The sequence below is a fragment of the Passer montanus genome, unplaced genomic scaffold, assembly GCF_014805655.1.
Source record: "Passer montanus isolate IOZ18808 unplaced genomic scaffold, ASM1480565v1 scaffold15, whole genome shotgun sequence".
NCBI classification, from domain to species: domain Eukaryota; kingdom Metazoa; phylum Chordata; class Aves; order Passeriformes; family Passeridae; genus Passer; species Passer montanus.
The window spans coordinates 1,314,136-1,334,916 of NW_024362051.1; the positions used below are offsets into that span (position 1 = coordinate 1,314,136).

At 38.6% G+C, this 20,781-nt stretch overlaps 1 protein-coding gene across 2 annotated transcripts in view; it reads right to left on the bottom strand.

The window, feature by feature from the left end:
• The window catches only part of TENM2 (teneurin transmembrane protein 2), a 616,650-nt gene that overhangs the window by 87,970 nt on the left and 507,899 nt on the right, over positions 1-20,781 (bottom strand). The window contains exons 2-4 of one of the 2 annotated variants that reach the window (XM_039701624.1): positions 17,955-18,150; positions 14,995-15,096; positions 11,132-11,164 (exon numbers count right to left, since the gene is read on the bottom strand). In XM_039701624.1, the coding sequence (XP_039557558.1) occupies positions 11,132-11,164; positions 14,995-15,096; positions 17,955-18,141 (322 nt within the window). In that variant the 5' untranslated portion in view covers positions 18,142-18,150. The remainder of the gene's footprint in view (positions 1-11,131; positions 11,165-14,994; positions 15,097-17,954; positions 18,151-20,781) is intronic. The other variant, XM_039701625.1, reaches the window with a different exon arrangement.

Genomic DNA, 20,781 nt, shown 5'->3' on the forward strand with positions numbered 1-20,781 from the left:
TCTAGATTATTATAAGAAGCTGGGTCACTGCAGTAATGAATAGCTCTTCATGACTGTTTTTGCTATGGGTTTATAGTCTGTCCTGTGTGAGGAAGAGAGAGAATCAAGCAGCTTTTCTATAGAGAACAGGAGCAGGTAGCCTAAAAAGAGTTCTGCTATGCCTATTTCCTAGATCATATTGCTGCAGGATGAGACCCAAACCAGTCCATCCTCATTTTACATCCTGGCAGCTTCAGCTGATGGGCAATCTACTCAATAATATTCTAGATTTCTTGTTATCTGGGACTGCTTGTGTTTCCCCATGGGATGTGGGCAGCTCCTGGTCCAGGACAGAACTGATTTCTCAAAGTCTGTTGGTTTATGTAATGGAACAACCAAGCTCCATCTCATTTCTGTGGAGAGATCAGTTGCATATCTTACACCAGCACTGGCAAAAAGTGGACAGAGATCTTCAGGAGTAGTTATGGCAACACTCAGGCAACTTAGGCCCAAAGGTGTATGTCCTGAGTGAGGTCTGGATAAGCACAACAGCTATTAACCTTTAATGTTCTTTGGTTATGGGATTATGCCCTTTACTTGTATTTGAACAAAATCAGACTAAATTTTTAATGTGTGGCTCAGCTGATGAACAGAGACAGCAGACTCCTGAGTCCCGTGGGCTGCATGTATTTGAGAACATCACTGGAGCAGGAAAGACAAGCCAAACATCCCTCTAAAAGTTCTCTCTCTAAAGGATATTTTGGAGTAATGTTCATATTCCCTGATGCATGAGGAAAGGCGATTTGGTAACAGCCTATAACACACAGATGAGGAGCAGAGATGGCCAGGGATAATGCCCAAAGACTCTGGCATCAAAACCCACCATTTTGTCCAGTGGCAACCCACGGTGTCCCAGCTGCAGTGTGTGTACACAGTCCTTGCACCCCCCTTCCAGTGTCCACACACACATACTCACCAGAGCGGTTCTTCTAGAGCATGGCAAGAAACAGCAAAGGATATCTGAGGAGGCAAATGCTTGGAGGCTGTTGAAGAACTTGGATTAGTTACACAGCTGCTGGGTTGAGAGGCTTTCCCCTGCTACTTGGAGCTCCAAACAGGATGTGAAGGCAGAGTTCTGGCTTGGTTTCTCTTGCTGTAGAGCAAACATTACCCTGGTGCAGAGAGAGTCCTGTACCACTAGGATCTAGGCTGTCAGTTCTCTACTGTAGACTTTTTTCAGTTCCTCCTCATAAAATAGACAAATTGGTATATTTATCTTCAAAATTATTTGAGTCTCTGGGCACAAATATATGCAGACTGGAAAGATTTTTGAATTTGCATCTACAGTGCTTCCCTGTCCTGGACCAGGTCAAAAGCAATGCCCTTATACTATTCTTATTTTGCAAGCAGCTCAGCTTTTCATTCAAATGTCAAATTTAAAACATGGCAGAGGAAGAATATAATTTTTGGTCCCATCTAATTTTTTAATGTGTGTAGCACAGAATTTTGTGGTGAGATGCCCATGACAAAACTGCACCAAGGGTTTCTATTTCGGTAAGGGCCAGAATGGTTGTATCCATAATGCTTGCAAGCCCCAATTTTGCATAGAAACCTAATTTTTCTTACCACAAGCTGGAATGCAAAAAAGATGAGCTTGGCTGTTTGTTCACCATGTAAATAGCATGGAAAATCAGGACTGAGTGTTGAAGTATGACCTTAAGACTGAACTAAAAGAGCACTTGGAAATTATCTATAGTGCCTGAGTACTGCTGACTGTTCCATCAAACAACTTTAACAAGATTAAGTGACAAGTTAAAACTCATGGACGAACATTCTGTGATTGATCATAGAATTTCAACAAATTCATGGAATGAAAATCTGCAAAAGCAACTGAACACAAAGAGGCTTTGTCTGTTGTAGGAAGTCCTAGCACACACTACGTCTAGAACCAGAAGAATTAAATGGAGAAGCAACAAAGAAAAAATAAAACTTTTGCTCTCCCTCAGCTATCTGCTGTATGTCACCATCACAGCTGAAATCCTGGATGAAATGGAAATTTGGTCTCAGCCACTACAGCTTTACTTCCCTCTAAACAAATAAACACATTCAGAAAAAAAGCATTCTGAAGAGACACTAATTATACTCCAGTGTAAGATATGTTCAGCCCTTGTTGAACTCTACAGAATTTTGCCACACCTAAGAAAATTATTTGTATCTGTAGGTGCTCCTGTTTAAGAGGAGGAAGTAAATTTCAGTCACATAAAATCACTGAACTGATTTGGGCAGCCTTGCTATGCACTTTGGACATGGAATTGCACAAATTCCTTGTTATATAAAGGAGTGGATAATGCAAGCACACTTGCATAATGAAACTGAAGTTGTCTTTTTTTTTTTTTTTCCACTGACCACCGGGAATTGAATTGAAGAGAGATGTAGGTCAAACTTCTTAGCACTGAGCCCTACCAGGGACCCTTCTGGGTGCAGTTCCTCTAGGGGATAATTAATTCAGACTCTGTAATACCTCACACTTGGACTTCCTTTTAGCAGAGATTAGGCTGCTACTGCTGAGAGATTATGCACGATTTTGCCAACATATAAAGAAGATGGATTCCAGTTTTTGACAGTCTAATCTGAAGCCTATAAATGCACTCCAGGTCAGCTCCAAACTGGAGCAGAAGTAGAGGAAAGAGCCAAGACAAATGTTGTGCACAACCGCCTGGTTCCTAATGTGATAGATGAGAGCAGAGTCACACTGTACTGGCATTTTTCTCTTTTTGGTGGTGATGCATATGCAGCATTTAGACTACACATATTAATTTCTCTTCAATGGACAAATTATATTAATAAATAAGCAAATAAAGATGTGTTTTACTGATGCAAGAGTTGAATCCTACAACTGTCTACTAAAGCCCCAGATAATTTTAGATTCACTACAAAAGCTACAGTCAAGTTCCCGTCCTCCTAAAATTAAGCCATACCTATTTATGGTATGTGTGTATGAACAATCTTAATCAAAATGGCCTAAAATAAACAAAATTACTATACCCAAAGGAAACAAAAGCATTTGCATTTTAGAAAATCTGCCCAGTTATTAAAAAAATTAATTGCTGTCAACTTGATTCAAAATGTTGGCTCCAGACTTTACATTAATATTATAAACAAAAATGTATTGAGACATCCCTTGTTTTATTATACATCCCATCTTACACCAAATATTTGCCCTTAATTATCATATCCCTTGTTGCATCAAGTATTTGCCCACAGACATTTCTAAAAAATAAGACATAAATCTATTAGTTGTAGTCTGAAAATACAATGGTTTTCTTTGACAACACTTCCCTTCATATTTTCTGTTTAAACCTATTTCTATCAGTTGGCTGCACATTTCATTGCTTGTCTACAAGCTTATTAGTTTTTACTGAAGTTCATTTGTGGATATGAAAATCTGAAATAACTTCTAAGACCATTTCATGGTTTATGTTGTTTCTCTTTTACTAGTTTATGCTAATTTTATACTACTTTCCTTGGAAGAAGCTGCTCCACCCTAGCAAAATCATGCCCAAGAAAAACATTCTGGAATGGGAAACTGAATGATCCTAGACTGTGTTCTCTCACCTGCTCTTTGTGCCCCACAAATGTGCTATTTGCACAGTCGGGAAGAATCGTGTTTGACTAGTCTGGCTGCTCTTCAGAGATCACTAAATTCACCAACTCTCATCAGGCTGAAATGTTCTTAAGAACAGTGACAATTAGAAAGCTCTACAAAGTCTTTTTTAGGTTGCTCTAAGAGCTCGTGCTCTTCCAAGCAGAAATCATCTTCTAGAAATTCACCCAGAAGCAGGAGAATGAACAACTGTGAACAACTGTCACTGACATGAGGTGGTTCAACAGTTACTCCATGAAATGCTTTGACTCCAGAACACAGAACTAATTTAAATGGTTTAACAGTAGTGCTGCTCTGCCCTGGCACCAGGTCAGCATCAAGAGGGAATGCCTCTCACAGCAGTCAAGCCCTGCTCTCCCTACTTCAGTTGCCCAACACCAGCCCCACCAAGCTCCCAAGCCATGCCAAACTGCACATTAGCAAGCAAGGAGGAAACCCACAGAAGAATTTCCAGAAGGACAAAAAACCCATCAGGTGTGTCAAATCTCTGACATTCAGAAACCATTTGGGGAAAGCAGCACACGCTGACTTAAGCACTAAAGTATGGATGCTTTAATTAATCCGGGGTGAATTTAATTGCTTTAGTTAAGTGGAAATCGGGTTAAAAATGATGCAGAGCATGCTGGGGTGTGTTAAAAACATGACATATGAGTTGGATGAATCGATAAATTAAAACTGCACAGATGTTTTAATTAAACCCAGGAAACTTAACAAAGATCACTAGAGACTTTTAAGCCTATGATTAATTCAATTCATTTAAAATACCTGTAGAGATATGGGGATGCCTCCATTTTGGGAGTTATAGAAGTTCTCAATCGATAAGTACTTAAGCTGTTCCACAAAAAAAATGGGATGATTTTTATAGAAGTGACTGGGCAGCATTAACTGCACAATTAATATTTACTTTCTTCTGAACACTCAGCAAACTTTTGCTTTGGCCCAAATTTATCACAAAGGTCATATTTTTTCTCATGCCTTCAGTGTGAGCCTATCCGTCAAAAAGAAAACACTTGCTGTTCCCTCCTCTACCACTGCACAAAGTACCTATTTCCATTAGATAATTGCTTAGCTTAACAACTGTTACGAAAAATCTATGTAAGAAATACAAATGTGTCTTCCCACACTAGTACCGATTTCCAGAAATGCAACAATTTTTTCAAACAGTATCTTTGAGGTTGCTCAGTTGGTACAAGCAAATGTTGCTTGATTATTTAACCCTATAATATTTTCAGTAACAATAACACTGCAGTCCATCAAATCAAGAAAATCAAAACAAAGCCAATATCAAATATCTCTATTTTATAAAGAACTATTTTAATGGTGGATTGAGAGGACTGAAGCCCCATTAGTGCTTTTATGAAGATGAGCTTAGACAATCTCACTAACCACCAACAAAGACCTTAGATAAAGACACTGGAGTGCTTCAGGGGGAGGGAATGAGACCACTGTTCTGTCTCCCCAGAGAAGTCACAGCTGCACATAAAAAAAACAATTTCAAGTGGCATAAAACAAACTACAAATTGGAGATGGAGACAAAAGGGCACATTTGAGTGCAGTGACACTTGATAAATCAGCTAGCTGTGCCAGGAGTCAAATGTCTTGAGGACTTTGTTCTGTCAGTACATTCTGCATTCAACTCTTGGTCAGCCTGGCTGTTTCTTTCTCCACCACGGCAGAAGCTCTGCCACTGTCACTGCACTGCTGAGGGAAGAGTGCAGTTCCCCACACAGTAGAGAAGGTGATTTGCAGCCAGTCCAGATCAGCTCCTCCCTCTCTGCTGCACGTTAAAGAGCAGCACAGCTCAATGTCCTTCTCACATGCATAAATGTGTTCAAGGGAATGGAACTTCCCTTGCTCGGGTTCTGACTTACCACGGAAGAATGAGACTGATCAGTTTGCCACTTATTTTATGCATTTGAAAAGGAAGGAAAAAACCCAAAGCAACCAAACCAACTCTTTTTCTATGAGTAACACAGAATCAGAGCTGTGAAATTCCTGCTTTAGAAATAAGCAATGAAGTTGCTACAAGACCATGCAGAGAAACAAGTTTTACTTCCTACCAACAGATGGGAACCAGCAGATGTTGAAATCAGCTACTGTCATAGACAGGCATGTAGATATTCATTCCTCTGTTTTGATAACTTCATCACTAGGAAAACTGCGGAGGAAGGCAGAACTAAGCTATTCCACAGTTTTCAGTTGCTATCTCAGTGGAAAGAGTCAGTGAGGAGTCAAAGAGATGATGCTTCTAAAAAGCAGCAGTGAGATGATGCTCACAAAAAGCAGCAGTAAGGACAAACATCAAATACCAGAAATTCCCTTCCAAATGTAAGTGTTGTGATCCATAACAGAAAAGCACTAACTGCACAAAGTCACTTATACTTCTAGAAAAAGAAACAAAAAAAGTGAAATATTCCTTCAAATATTTTTGTAAATTTTACACCACTCCCAGTGAACGCTGTGAAAACTATTGCTCCTGTGGTAGTGGCTTAGCTCTGGCTAAAGAGCAGTGCAGTAGATGCAGGACTGCACTCACAGCTTGCAGCATTCATGGTATTTAAAATGCAGGCTGATTTGGTTTCATTTCAGTTACTATTATTTGCCTTGTTAAATTTACCAGAAAAGTTAAATCATAACATGTTTAACTGCACAGTTCCACATTAGCTGCAGATACTTAAACATTTTTCTACATTTGAATTAGAGATTTTTTTTTTGTTTGCTTGAGAAAGAGAAGGGGAATGACAATTAACTGAATTTAATCTTACTGAAGTAAGGACTAAATATAGAAAAATATCTAAATTACAGTTTTGAATCCAGATATAGTGTAGGTGTGAAAAAAGTTGTGCATGCTGAAATCCGAGGCTATGATTCAGGGCTGTTTCTGTTATTCAGGGATGGGAAATGTCTAAGGATGTCTGACAACAGCTGTACTTCTATAATGTGATTTACAATACTACTTAATCATTGTCGCTTCAATGACATTTACCATCTTCACAAGGACTCCAAGACAATCCCAACACAACTGCCAGCATGAACCCTTAGAACTTAATGAAATAAACAAACACCAGTACAATTCCAGGGAGACAAAGCAAAGTAAAACCAAGATGTAGATTGCAACACAATTAGATAAGCTAACCACTTAAGCACAAAAACAAATTACAAGGCATACAGCACAGCGAGCACAATTCAGCTCAGCAGAGCAGAGTGGGAGCAGAGAAATTCTTGGCCACCAATGGAAGTATTATGAAGGAAAAAAGCTTTTTGGCTTGCCAGAACTAAGCTGCACAATGGTTTTTGTCCTGCATGGATTTATATGGATGTTCACTTCCTTGCTGCAATCAGAACCTTTTGAAATATTCTACTTATTGGAACTCCATTGAAACAGAAGATATTTGTGCAAATAGACGTATTTGTGCTGCACATGTTTAAGAAGGGAAGAAAGAGAAGTAACTGATAACACAGCAGTCTTGAAAGGCAGCTGTGAGAGATCAAATGAATGTACCCAGTTTTTATTAAGTATGAAAATATTACATAATGCTGTTGAAGAAAATTCCATTAATGAGATTTGCCTGTGTTTCCATGTGCTTTCCATCTTGGACATAGGCAAAGCAAACTTTCTTATAATACTAAGCCAATAAAATTTGGTTCCAGCTCAGCTACAGTACTTACTGCCTGTGGCTCTCTTTAGTCCCTGAGTTTCTCCAGGTGGGATAGTGAATGATCACACAAAAATACCCGAGTGTTTGCTGAAGTCAGAGAATTATAATTCCTTACATGTTCACTTTTCACCCATCATGTTTTGTCTATCACTGGCATCAGTGACTTTTGTGAAATATTTTCTTCTTCCTTCATTACTGAATTCCTCAGTATTCCCCATTGTTTTTTTCCTTAATCCTTTTAGCTTTGTCTGAAATTTTCTCCTGCAGAATAAATCTGCCTTCTTAGCTACACCACTACCCTACAAGCTCTTTGGGAATAGGAATCATACATAAGTTCATAGGCTACAGCATGAACTCAGAAACATATGAAAGGACAATGTCATTCACATGGACAAAGTTGTCTATATGTTTACTGGTGGTTTAATACAGAAAATATGCTAATAAATTGCTACATGAGATGCAACTATTAGGTGCATTTAACAATATGAAATACATTTCTTAAAAAAATTTAAAGCATTTTTGTTGCCCTGTAGAGGCCCAACCTTAACAAAAAGAATGAAGGATGTACTTCTAAACAACAGGGGAATCCCCACTTAAAATGATTCAGGACAAGATCTTTTGCAGATAAATTCTTTATAACCATAAATTCAATGCTGGAATCAGCAGAAGCTGTAGAAACTTTAAGAACAATGTGAATTTAATATTTTGCATGTTGAAACCTATATTCTTAAAGTATGTTTCCTCAAGTATTCCCAATGCTACAAGCAGCTCCTGGGTGTTATTTCAACTTCGCAAATATTCTCTTACAAAGAATGCAGAGGGTATGAGCACCAATTGCAGCCTGGTGCAGAAAAGGGAGCAATCTGAGGGCTGCTAATCCTCCTGTTCAATCTATACTGTACTGGAGGGACAGGTACACATTCCTAAGCAGCAGTGAAATGTTAATGTTAAATGCCTTGTGTTATAACAGAAATTTAACAAGGTATCTGCTGTAGAATTCCAGAGCCCAGCCCCTCCATGTCCCTGTTCTTACTTCCAGTCTCCAGGAAGATCCATGAGGATTGATGAGGAAGCTCAGACTAGACACGATGGCTCCTATTGCCCTGAACCCCTTCTGGAGCCATGAGCACTCACAATCTGAAAGAACTCAGCCTGTGACCCCTTCAGCCCTTGGCTCCTGCTTAAATTGCCAATTAGAAAGAGTTGCAGTGATGGATTTTGTGTTGGCTCTCCTTGTCTACCTGACACTGGATCAAAGCTGCTATCTCATTTCATGCAGGCCAGCTAGCAGCTGACAGACAGCAATGGCTGTCAGTCATTATCAAAATAGGTTGCATGTCTATTTATTTATTCTGTAATTAATATTAGGCAGAGTTAATAGCACAAGCTCCTTTTTAGAGTGTGATGCAGTTCTGTACACCAAGAAAAACAAACCAAGAAAAGCAATCACTGCCCTGTACATAAAAATCTGGACAGCAACTGAGGACATGACCAGTTAGCAAGAAATGAAAATAGCCTGCTAATAAAATATGAGACTGGGAAAACAAGAAGAACATTTATAACAAAGGCATTTTAAGGTACTGAGTCAGAGAGGTGGGAACTGCTGGTGGGGAACACTGCCAAAGATAGCCTTGTCTGTTCAAGTATCAAAATGATACTTCCACCCACTGTGAGAGAAGATTTGAGTGACAAGCCAGGGCTGTGCTGCTGCTGCAGCACGCACAGAAGTTGGCACACATACACACATAAATACACAAAACCCAAAAACAAACCCACCCAGAAGGAGATACAGAGAGAGAAGCTGAACATGCTGGATTCTGTCAACTGCAAGAAAGGATGTGAGATATGTGTGGGTGACAAGTCAGGAATGCAGCATTTCTAGAGAAAAGCACACTTTTTTTCTTCCTTCAACAGCACAGTGTAAGATGATACATGCTATGATTACGAACATCTAAAATGCTTACCAATGGTTATTTCTTCTTTGATTTACCTTTTATTCTCTATCTCACTTCTTTTTAGCCCTGCCCTGCATTCTTGCTTATCAAAGTGGAAAATACCATCATTCTACTTTTCATTAAGGTTCATAGTCTGGAATTTTTTTTTACTCATTTTCTTGCCTCACATTCAAGCTTTGACAAAGTTTTTACAGACATTTTTCTGCATTGCATCTGTAAGTCAGAATTCTGCCCCGGCTTCCAGTAAATAAAATCTACATTAAATAAACACCTTTTTCTCCACATTGATAAATTCAGTCTTCTTCAGTCATGTTTATGTGCAGTACTGCTTCACTAATCGTATTGTTAATTTATTAATCTAACCTTCAGCTGTGTGGCTCCTCTTTCCCAGTCTTGTTTCAGGTCTTTTATCTTATGGAAAATGAACTTCATGCTCTAATTTCATTTACAGACCCCCTTCACCCCACACTGCTCACTGCTTGAATTCTGACTTCAACCTTTCTAGAGCTTAGGTTAGGATGCTTTTGAAAGTCAAATTTAGAACAAATTTTAGAACTTTTTCTTTGAGCTGATTCCTATGCTGAGTCTCCCCTCTGAAGACCCCATTTGCCCTCCATAATCCACAACCTGTTATCTGCCCCATTACCCCTCTTTAAAACTGCCTTTACCACAGTGTTCCCCCAAGCTGACAGCAGTCACACTGCTGGTGTGTTTATAATACTGCATTACCACCATTTTTTCCTGTATCTTCATATCTGAAGGGTCAATTGTCCCTTCAAACTTGCATTGAGGAGGTACATTCCTGGAGTCAGGTGCTGCATTTATTTACTTGATTTGTGTGTAAAGGATTAACCATAACAGGTCACCATTAACTTATGTTATTGCTCAGGACAATATTGTAATAATGTCACAAACCTGGCACTTTTCCTACACTGCTGTTCCTTTCCAGCTGTTTGCTCTGCAAACCCATCTGGTGATGGCATCACCATGTTTGATCCACTCCCCCTCACTTGTCTGATCCATAACCTGGTACTGCATTTGCAGGGAGCCACTTGAACAGTTCAAGACCCTTTCCCCAGTTTGACTGTGCCACGGGAGGCTCAAAGTGCTGCCTCACCTCAGCTTCCATCTCCTCTGTGAGAAGATGGCCACGTGCAGAGCAGGCAGAGGAAAAAGGGGATTCAGCATCCCCTCACCTTTTCCTTCAGAGTCCAGGCAGCTTCTGTCTGCTTATGCTATTTCCAGTACCTAAAATTTCAGGCCAAGTTCTGATGGCAAATAGTGTTTCCCTGACTTACACAGAGAGGAAATATACACTCCTATACATTACCAGCTGGACACCATTCATTCCTGCGGGCCATGTGCTCTACAGCAATGAACCAAGTACTGAGTTATTCTGCAGGATGCACCCCAAAATTTAATGTTTTCTCTGTCGCAATCACTCTCAGAACATTGTATGCCACTGGGAGCATTCTGGATGTGGCACAAAGACAGCAGTTTCAAGCAGTGTATTCAATGGATGAAAAAACATTACTTTCTGCACTGTTGTCAAAGCAAGAAGCCTCTGAAAGGCCTCAGATCAAGATGAGTCTCAAACAACTGAAATTAGATAACAACTGAAAAAATGCAAGAGTTGCTATTTCTAGTAATTATACCTTACTTACCTAATAATTGACAGCTTTTTACATTTTTTATACAGAGATTAATAGCCCACACATAACAAAGAAAATGGCAATGGTAGGAATTCTTACTGTGGTGCAAACAGCAAATCCATTAGAATAAATTTAAAGAGAGACTACATGTTACAGCTTTGTAACTATTTCAAACTAAATAGATGTTGCAAAAGAAATAAAAAGAAATTTAAAAAAACCTACCCTTCTTTTTATACTTATTAAAGTGGCGCCGTCCTTTGCCAGTAAGCCAAAAACAAACAGAATGAAAATAAAATAATGAAAAACCCACACAAGGAGAACAGGAAAAGAAATTGTGAATAACATAAATCTGAATAATTAGAGTTCTTAAAATCAGATTAAAAAGTCAACTGATCAAACATCGCACAAATTTCTGGTTTAAAAAAAATCCCAAAGCCTTCATTTCATTTAGATTAAAATATTAAACATGTTTCTTATTACATTGCATAATCAACTAGAAGTATCTGCTAAATGGCAACTTCATGGCAGTTGACATAAGCTACTTGACTCCATTTTTGTCCTTCTTTCACAAATTGGACACCATCTCTTAGCAGGCTATGCTCATCATATCAATGTAGAAATCCTATGTGATGGTGCATTGTTCACCTTTTCAGATTAGCTAAAGATGCTTATGATGCAAATCCAAGTATTTTAAAATGCAAAATTAAAGGAGGCTCTGCTCACAGTTGCAAAACAGTATTTGACAGAGTCTTTGGAAGTGGTTTTGTTAAAGGAGTGGAAGAGTTGCATGCCCTTCAAATATCTTATGAGATGAAATGAAATTATAGCCAAGTCTGAGTCACTTCTAGAGCTCAGCTCATTGTAGCACTTCTCTCCATTCCCAGGTGGTGGAAGGCAGGACATGCTGAAGGATGCCTGCTGCAGATTCACCACGGACCTTGAAAATCCAAACTATGATCAGACATGAACAGCAAGAATTCTAAGCAAGAAGGACTTCTTGATATACTTCAGTGGTTATATCACAGAGCTTACAGAAAAATAGAGATGAATAGAAAAAGGTGCAATACACCAAAAAATTACAATAATCACAGCTGCATGTCTGATTCTTTAATTGATCCTTGGCCAGAGAATCACTTTTCACCAATAGCTCCTACACGTAATTGTGGACAAGAGGTTACTCACAGCGCAGTTCAATTCACAGCAAATCTTCCACTGGCTTTAACTGTACACACTTGCTTTATCAGGACACATCTCTGCATGGAATTATCCTTTGATTATCAGATTTTCTTTTTCTTTGTATGCCATATCTTATCCACATGAGATCAAAATGTATCATTACCTTTTTTGTATGTTAGATGAAATTCTTTAGCCTTAATAAGGATAAACTCCAAAGGGAATCTTGCCTAAGCAAGAATGGAGTAAATCTGCTGATACTGAATACCGGATAATAAGCTATTTCCACAGAATGAGAATGAGAAATACCCCACACAGTGTTTGGCAGGAGTGTTTGAGAGGGTGAAGTTTGTTCCATTTCAATCAGGGTATGAAAGTGTGTTACACCCCGTGGGTTGGGCTAAAAGCTCATCTCTTTCCAATAATTTTCATAGTGTTCTCTTGAAGCTAATGGATCTGAAGTCAAATCTGTGCTGTGTCTCACAGCTTTCCTTCATTTTTATCTTTTAGAGCCACGTGGGTGGAGGGGTCCCTGTGCACTGCCTGCAAATGGTTTGCAGAGACTCCCCTGATGTCTCACTGCCTCTGATGGCCTCAGGATCAGCCCTGGGATAAAGGATTGTGTTTCCTATCTGTCAGACTGGGGTTCACACAAAAGGGAAGTTCTCAGACTGCTGTTACTGCATGGACCAAGTTCTAAAAGCCATCTGAGGAGCTTGCTCACGTTTTCTCCACATTTCTCTATTTGAGTCTTGCCTCAACTGATTTTATGGTGGAGAAATGATATTGAAAGATGCATTGCTAGGGAAATAATTGAAAAAATCAAATTGAAAAAAACTATCATCTTTCCATACTCATGACAGTATAAATTTAACAATATAGTAGATATACATTAAACATGTGTCCATACATGTAATATGTATGTAAAAGATGTAATTCTGTATCTCATTTTACTGTGCTTTCCCCTGCATAGAATTCCAATTTTGATTTCTGTGTTCTGAAACTGCTCTCACATATGAAGAGAATGCAAGTAAGCAGAAAAGCCTGTGGCTATGAGGACAGGCATGAAAGAGGTGAGGCAAAAAGCCCTTACACCCAGCTTTCAGGGTAAAGCTGTGCAGTTGTTCCAGCACAGAAACACGAGTTCTGTCAACACGCCCATGTTCTCATCTTGTGCAGTTTTTCAAGCTTCTTTGTTCTTTAGAAATACCCTGATGTCTGACAAGAAAACAGTACCAGAGTTGAAGGAAGCTTCCATGAAACCATTTATGCTTTTGAGGGGAAAGAGACAACACAGAAAGGACAAAGCAGGAAGCAGAGGGAATGCACTGAGGGGTAGGAGAAGCCTGACAAATAGTTTGACAAGCACCCTATTCAAAAGCTATTTATCTGTCACAGCCTGAACGAAGTATTTTCTAGCACTAACACAGCATACAGTGCTACACAGAGGTTCAGTAGACAATGCAGGATTGCTGCACAACTCAAAATGCAAATGAGTTGACATAATGGCCATGTATGTGTGAAGGGTGGCAGTGAAGCACACAGTCACTGCATGCATACTTTCACAGGTTAACACCACAGAAAAGCACAGAGCTGTCAGTCTGCATTTATAGCTCACATTATCACACCATTTACTTTGTGCAATACAGATATCTCCTCTCTAGATTTACCAGCTGTCTTAATTTCTCAGGTAATCAAACAACTATTTGAATGTTCTGTAATGTTCTGTAGAATGAGCAGGGTGAACACTGAAATAGCAGGCTTAGCTTTTCAAGGCCCTTGGGGTCTCTATTTCTCGTTGTTTTTTTTTTTTTTTTTTTTTTTTTTTTTTTTTTTTTTTTTTTTTTTTTTTTTTTTTTTTACTGGGGCACCTTCAAGAGCCGAATGTGGAGACAAAACTCAGAAATTACTCACTCCAGTAAAACTATAGCAGCTACTCAAGGAGTATTTCATAGACACATGGATATGCCACAGCAGTGACAGAGGTGGAGCACAATGAACTCTCCTCACGACTGCATCAGGAGTCTAAGAAGAAATGAGCAAATTTCTAAGGCCCTTCAAGTTATTTCAAAAAGCTTTCCAACACCAGGCTTTCCCCCTTGGAACACTAACAACCCTCTGGAAAACAACTGATATTGATAGTGTGCTTAAATCTCACACAAACTAAGAAGGAAGCAAACTGTAAAATGTTCTGAGTGTGCTCAGGAGCAGAGGGGAATACAACCAAGCCACTGAGTTTAGACAACATATCTGCTGCTGGCTGTATAAACTAAAGAAGTCCCCCTTTATGAATCCTTTCCCTAAGACTGTTATCCAAAACTCTAAGAAAAACTTAATGAACACATACTGCCAATCCATAGACGTCATTTAGATTTCTACTTAATCCTTGATAGCGGTGTATTTCCCAGTTTTAGCTGTTAAAATTTACAACTGACATTTCAGAAAATGTTTATTTTAAGATTTTATCAGCTCCTACCTATTTTTCTACAAAAGGCAAAATTCCTTTGGTCAAAGAGTAATTTTATATGCAAGAAAGATGCTTTGTACTAGAAGTAAGGCTCAGGCAAGCCAGAATATGTACTACACTCTATCAATGAAGACAATCAGTCTTTTCTTGCAGACCAGCTAATGATAATCAGAAAGCATTGATAATTCATCCACTTTTCCAGAAAATAAATATTTTCTGCCATTTCTGTCTACTACCCTTGCCACAAAAAAAGGATGTAGCTATGCAAGCTCATTGGAAAGGTGGAATACTTCCTCTTGAAAGTTTTTAACTCGATATCTAAGAATAACATAAGCAAATTGTTCTATTTGAATCTAGCTCAGACCCATGCTAGCTAGCAGGCATTGTAGATCAATAGGTGACAGACACACACTGTGGTTATTTGTAAATATAGGGAAAATGATACCTTTAGCACAATCTGCTCCATGAAATCCTGGAAAACAGTGGCAGACACCTGAGACACACTCGCCATTCCCATGGCAATGGCGTGGGCAGTCTTGCACTGAGTCTGAAATTAAAGCATCACAAGCACATTAATTGGTTAGTTCCTACTTAGGCTACAGATTTTTCTTTCTTTTTTCTCCATTTTAATTTGTCCTCAATACTTAGAAGTATAACCCCTAACAATATTAGCAGCACAAGGTTCAGGTGAAGAAGAATGCACAGAATTTCATGAGAGTATGAGTACATGTAGAGATCTAGTGACATACTGAAGTCACATGTTAAGTTCTGGGCTTTATTAGAACCCAAAGTCTTCTGATAATGCTCAAATCCTCTGTTCCAAAAATAGGCAGGACTTCTTAAGACCTCTACAGCCATGCTTGAGTTTATATTGTACAGCAAACACAATGCTTCCTCAGGAAAATCAACGCTCTCCCTTTTGCAATGAGACTGCTCTTGCTCAGCCACTCTGCCATGGGAAACTGATTATCCCAAGGACTGTGTCTTCTTTTCCTTCTGCAGGCATTTAAAGCCTCATTGATTAACCTGACAAAAATATCTGCTGAACATGACAAAGAGGAGATCTTTTGCTCTGGCAAATCTACTTGATCCTTAAAGAAATGAATTAAAAAGATGCAGGTGGCTGTGCAAGAGGACAAAAAGAGTTCTGTAAAAACAGAGGACAAAGTTTACTATCAGAGTTTGAGTGACTGACTGAAATGTTGATGACTTCAATAATATAAGAGTCTGATAACATTTCAGCTGTAGCAAAATACTTTTTTTCCACAATTTCTGTTATCATTTGGGTAAAGCATACCTTACTTTGCATAATAACAATCTAAAAATAAAATTCAATTTTTGAAATTAATTCTTAAAGTTATTTTAATGTGAAAGCTGTTGGATTTCAGCAGAACATATTTTCAACAGTGAATTATTGGAACAAAAATCTAATTGGAATATTACTCTTCACTATCACTCTCTGTTGTTGTGGGATCTGTGGTTCCAAACTAAATGGTTCTGTCAGCCCCAGGCACCAAATCAAGCTGCTGTACAACACAGAAAAGAGAATTTGGATTTGGAACTAGCAGAACTATAGAGAGTATTTTTATTTGACAAATTAAACTGCAAAGAAGAAAAGGATTCAAGTAGAACTTTAAATCTAATTTCACAGTTGCAGGACACCAAATACAAAATGTCTAAAGCAAATTTTTAAAGAGATGTCATTAGCTTGGGCTCTTGAAATGAGTAATGTAAACAAAGAAAAGAAAAATTGAAATGTAATGCTCAAAGATATCAATTTGTCTCATGAAGAACCTTGTTTATAGATTTATTCATTATTTTGCTTCATGGCACACGAAAGCATTCTCTATGTATTAAAAATCATGGTAAATTTAGTATTGTCTGGGAGTTAACATAAATTCTGTTATTCTTCCTTCTCTTCTACACCAGAGAGATGTTCAGCTGTCTCAGAGCCTTTCATTATGAAGCATCTGATACAAGGTGTGTGTAGAGCCAGATAAAACACTATATTTTTCTCCAGATTTCATTTCAATTACTATCATTGCTCTATCAAGTAGCCTACCTGGCTATTACACCTTTGATGCTCTTGAAAGCTATAGCCTTGACCAGGCAACCCTTTAAAGGGCAGCTTATAATATCCTAAGGTTTTCTAAGCACAACAGGGGCATAACAAGATATGAGCACAAATATTCTTGTTTTTAGAGAAGTGGAAAAAGCCTTCTATGGGAAAATAATGAAAAAAGAAATATATAATGTCATGGTTTGGCAGGGGAGGAATTTATAGAAGTGATACAAAAGCTTTTTGTGTAATTGATAAGTTTGTGGAACCACTACATATATATATATATACATATATGTTGATTTTTCAACATTCATAGAAAGGTATTTTTTCCATCCTAGTTCAGGGTAACAGAAGTTATATATACAAATCATGTTTGTACTCAATGATAGTCTTGATTATTCACCTACACCCTTTGGAACTTAGGCCAACAAACTGAATGCTATACTAATGTAAAAGGAAAAAAAAACCCTTAAGCTACATATTATTAATAAAGACTAGAAAACACCTCTGACTATTTTTCATCAAATCTAAAACCTCATTTTTACTTCTTACAGTTTCCCTGAACTAAGAAGAATTACAGATTTATACAACACAGTGCTATTTCAGACTTCACCAGAGAGGACAGAGTATCACAAAGGTATGATACCTCAGAATTTGTCACACCACTGCGAAAAGACAGTCAGCAAAGTTCATTATGAGCTTCAAAGGACAACAAATCTAATAAAGGTTGGAGAATTTAGACTCAGTTTGATTCTCAACTGAATGTAATCCTGTTCTAACAAAACTGCAGCTGGATGTTCTTCCACCACGTTGAGGAGATGACTCACTGTTAGGTGAGTGGTAAGCTGTAAAGCAACATACAGTTAATTAACTGGCTCAATTAATCTCTAGGATGGCTGCAAACAATAATCTCATTTGCAGGTATCAGTTTCTTGAGCTGTCTTTCCACCAAGATTAGACAGCTCTCCTGTTGGATACTATTCCACCTGGGTGTAAAGAAACATCTTCAGAGCAGCAAATAAAGAGTATCAAAATGACAGAGATAAGGGAGAGGAATATTAGCTGGGGAATGCTTCAAACCACACTGAATTTTCTGAACCTTGTTTTCCAAAACCAAACTAGAGATCAATGGGACTGCTAAAATATTCAGCAAATAATGAGTGAATTAATGTCAGCACACCCCCTTACTGACTCTTTGCCAGAGTAGTGTTGAGTCAAAAAATGCACAGCATCACATAAGGACAAACAGGCCAAATACTGAGGACTGCAGGAAAATATTCCAACCGTGGGTAAGGGAGGGTATAAACAGAAGGAAAAAGTGCCCATCTGGTGGAAGCACCTACCCAGAATGACCGTGCTGAAGGAGACCACCTCTTTGTCCTTGCCGTCGTTGTAGAAGGCCAGGTGCCACAAGCCCACGTCCAGGTACTGCACGAACACGGCCTCGTTCTGAACCAGCGTCTGGACGCTGCGGCGCTCCCGCGGGGACTCCACCACGCTCCACTTCTCTTTGCCATCCAAACGTTCCATGAAATCATACTGCAGGGAGGGAAAAGAAAAAAAAACAAAGGGAAAAAAAAAGAGAACACAAACAAAACAAAACCCCAGACAAACAGACCTGAATATAGAATGGTTCAGCTCAAGAATCTGACTCTATTTTCTCTTCTACCTTGTTATAAAATAGTGTTTCTGGAAGAAATGTGAAACTAACATTTATTAGCTGACCATGGAACACAAAGAGATTCTGTGACTTTTACTCTTTCTTAAACAGTGACCTAGAATTATGCATCTTTCCCCTGCATTGGTGATCATAAAATGTACAAATTGACAGAATGGTTTTTGAGAAACAATTTAAAATCCATTATTTGACCCATTAGGTTAGGTTCCTACACAGTTTTCAGAGACTCAGAAAACCCACTCCCTTTTCTAAGCAATTGGCTGGAATAAATTCTTTTTGAAACAGGAACAGATATCTGAGGTGTAACTCCAGACATACAATTGAATGGAAGACCCCAGAATGTGAAACAGGAATAGCACAGACAGGAAATGCGTTTGTCTAATGTACCTCACGACCAGATAAAAATAAACTGTACAAGTTTTACATTACAGAGTAAAAGTTGCTTACCTGAGGTTGTGTGTGGAACAATCAGGGCAAGTGTGATACAAAAACCAGAGGGAGCATGGAAAGGAATAACACAAATAAGGGAATTGAACTTATATTAAGGAAAACTGAGAATTTCTGTTTGGATGGCTTCCAAAGAAGGTAGAACATTGCATTAATCTTTGGAAAAGGGATCAAACAGAGCAAGTGATTATTTAGAACATAAGAGCGATGGCACCATTAATGGCATGAAACTAAAAAAAGAAAGAAAGAAATTTAAGATGAATGTCAGATAAGCTTCCCATCTATTAAGCTCAGTAAATAGCCTCCCAATGGAGATGCCACAATTAAACAAGACTGGAAGAAATATTGGTTAGTCTACAACAGGGAATAACTCTGCATAACAAAGCAGCTGGGATAGCTGTCCTAATAGGCTTTTTTTCTGTCATTAATGTCTGTGATTCTGGAGCTCTCAAGCTCAACTGAGTAGATCTCATAGTCCCTATCTAAGGGAAGCCCTTAAGAAACACCAAAAACAATACATCTAATCTTTTGATGGCTGCATAACAAGTCCCCTATGAAAACACATCTTGTTTTAGACACATTTATCTGTGTAGGAGTAGATAGAGATAGATAGACATGTCTAAAGAAAGATGCATGTGTTCAATAAAATACAGTAATAGTATGTGCTTGCTTTCCCAGTAGCTTCATTACATTTCCCTCTGTTATCTCTACCACTTCCAGGATGTGCCCACAACAGCTATGAGAAAACATCCACCTTCCCTTGCTTTCACTTTAAACAGAAAACTGCAACCTTGCCTCCTAAATAGAACAAACATCCAGAGAAGGACACACACACAGTTTTGCACACTGTATTCCACTCAGGAACTGTGAGCCCTAGTAAATTATTCACAATTTGTGATAAAATAATGAAGATTCTCTCTATTAGGGGAAGAGACAGACAAAATTAACACTCTAGTGCCATCACATCTATCCAAAACTGGGGTATAAAACCTCACCTTTCTAGCTGAAAATCTCTTATGTACCAGCATTATGGAGCCCTGGTATGCTCAGCCTTACAACAAAGGGAAATGTCTGGAAGAACTATTGTCTTCCTGATAAACTGTGGAACTGACACTGACCTGCAGCCTTTCCACAAAGGAAATCCAGGGCAGGGAGGAATTAGATCCCCAATCTACTAATGTTGAGAGCTATCATCACAGTGAGTGCATTATGCTCTCTATCCATGATTCTGTGCTTTTAAATAAGGGACAAAGTAAGAGAAGTGGAATAAAAGAGTTTCACTCAATATCAGATTGCCATCCACTTGAGCCTTTTTCCACATATGATTTAAATGGGAAAAGGTAAATCAGATAAATTAATAAAATTCAGGCAAAGCATGCCAGAGATTTAGAGAATTCTGGCATGCCAGTAACTTTCAGCATATGTGAGGTACCAAACACACATATTTCTATCTCTGAAATCAATGGCATTTGGAAAGATTGCTAAAAGCCATTGTCTAACAGTCAGAGGTTAAGGACAGACTCATCACCTCCTTGGGAAATGTTATTACTTGGGCAACATCTTGGGAAAAAGAAATTGTGCTCTTCAGAACAATTGTTCACAAAGGGTCAACTGAGGAAGCAGCAATAAAAGCTGACATTTCTCACTGGCAACATGCTGTTCGTCTCTGCTTGTGCTGGCAGGTTCCTCTGCCTCCCTCTGTTTGATGCTGATTCCACCTCATATAGTAGAGAAGGCTCAGCAGTTGGCCAGATCGAAGGGGAAGAGTTTTCAGCCTGAAGCTGCTTGAAGTAGTTTTAGCTGCAGAATCTCTTTTCATGATGATGGGGTGTGACCTAGTGAGAGCAGGTCCCTTGGCACAACGATTTTAACTTTGGTACAGTTAAGAGTGGTATTGCCCCTTTTTAATCAAACTAGGACAAATAATTTAATGCCCAGGCAAAAGCAAAATTACTGAATCTGGATAACTCTGTGAATGCTGAAGTACTGGTGCAAAGTGATACAGAAAACAATAATACATTTTTATCCCTCTTTGGATTTCTCAA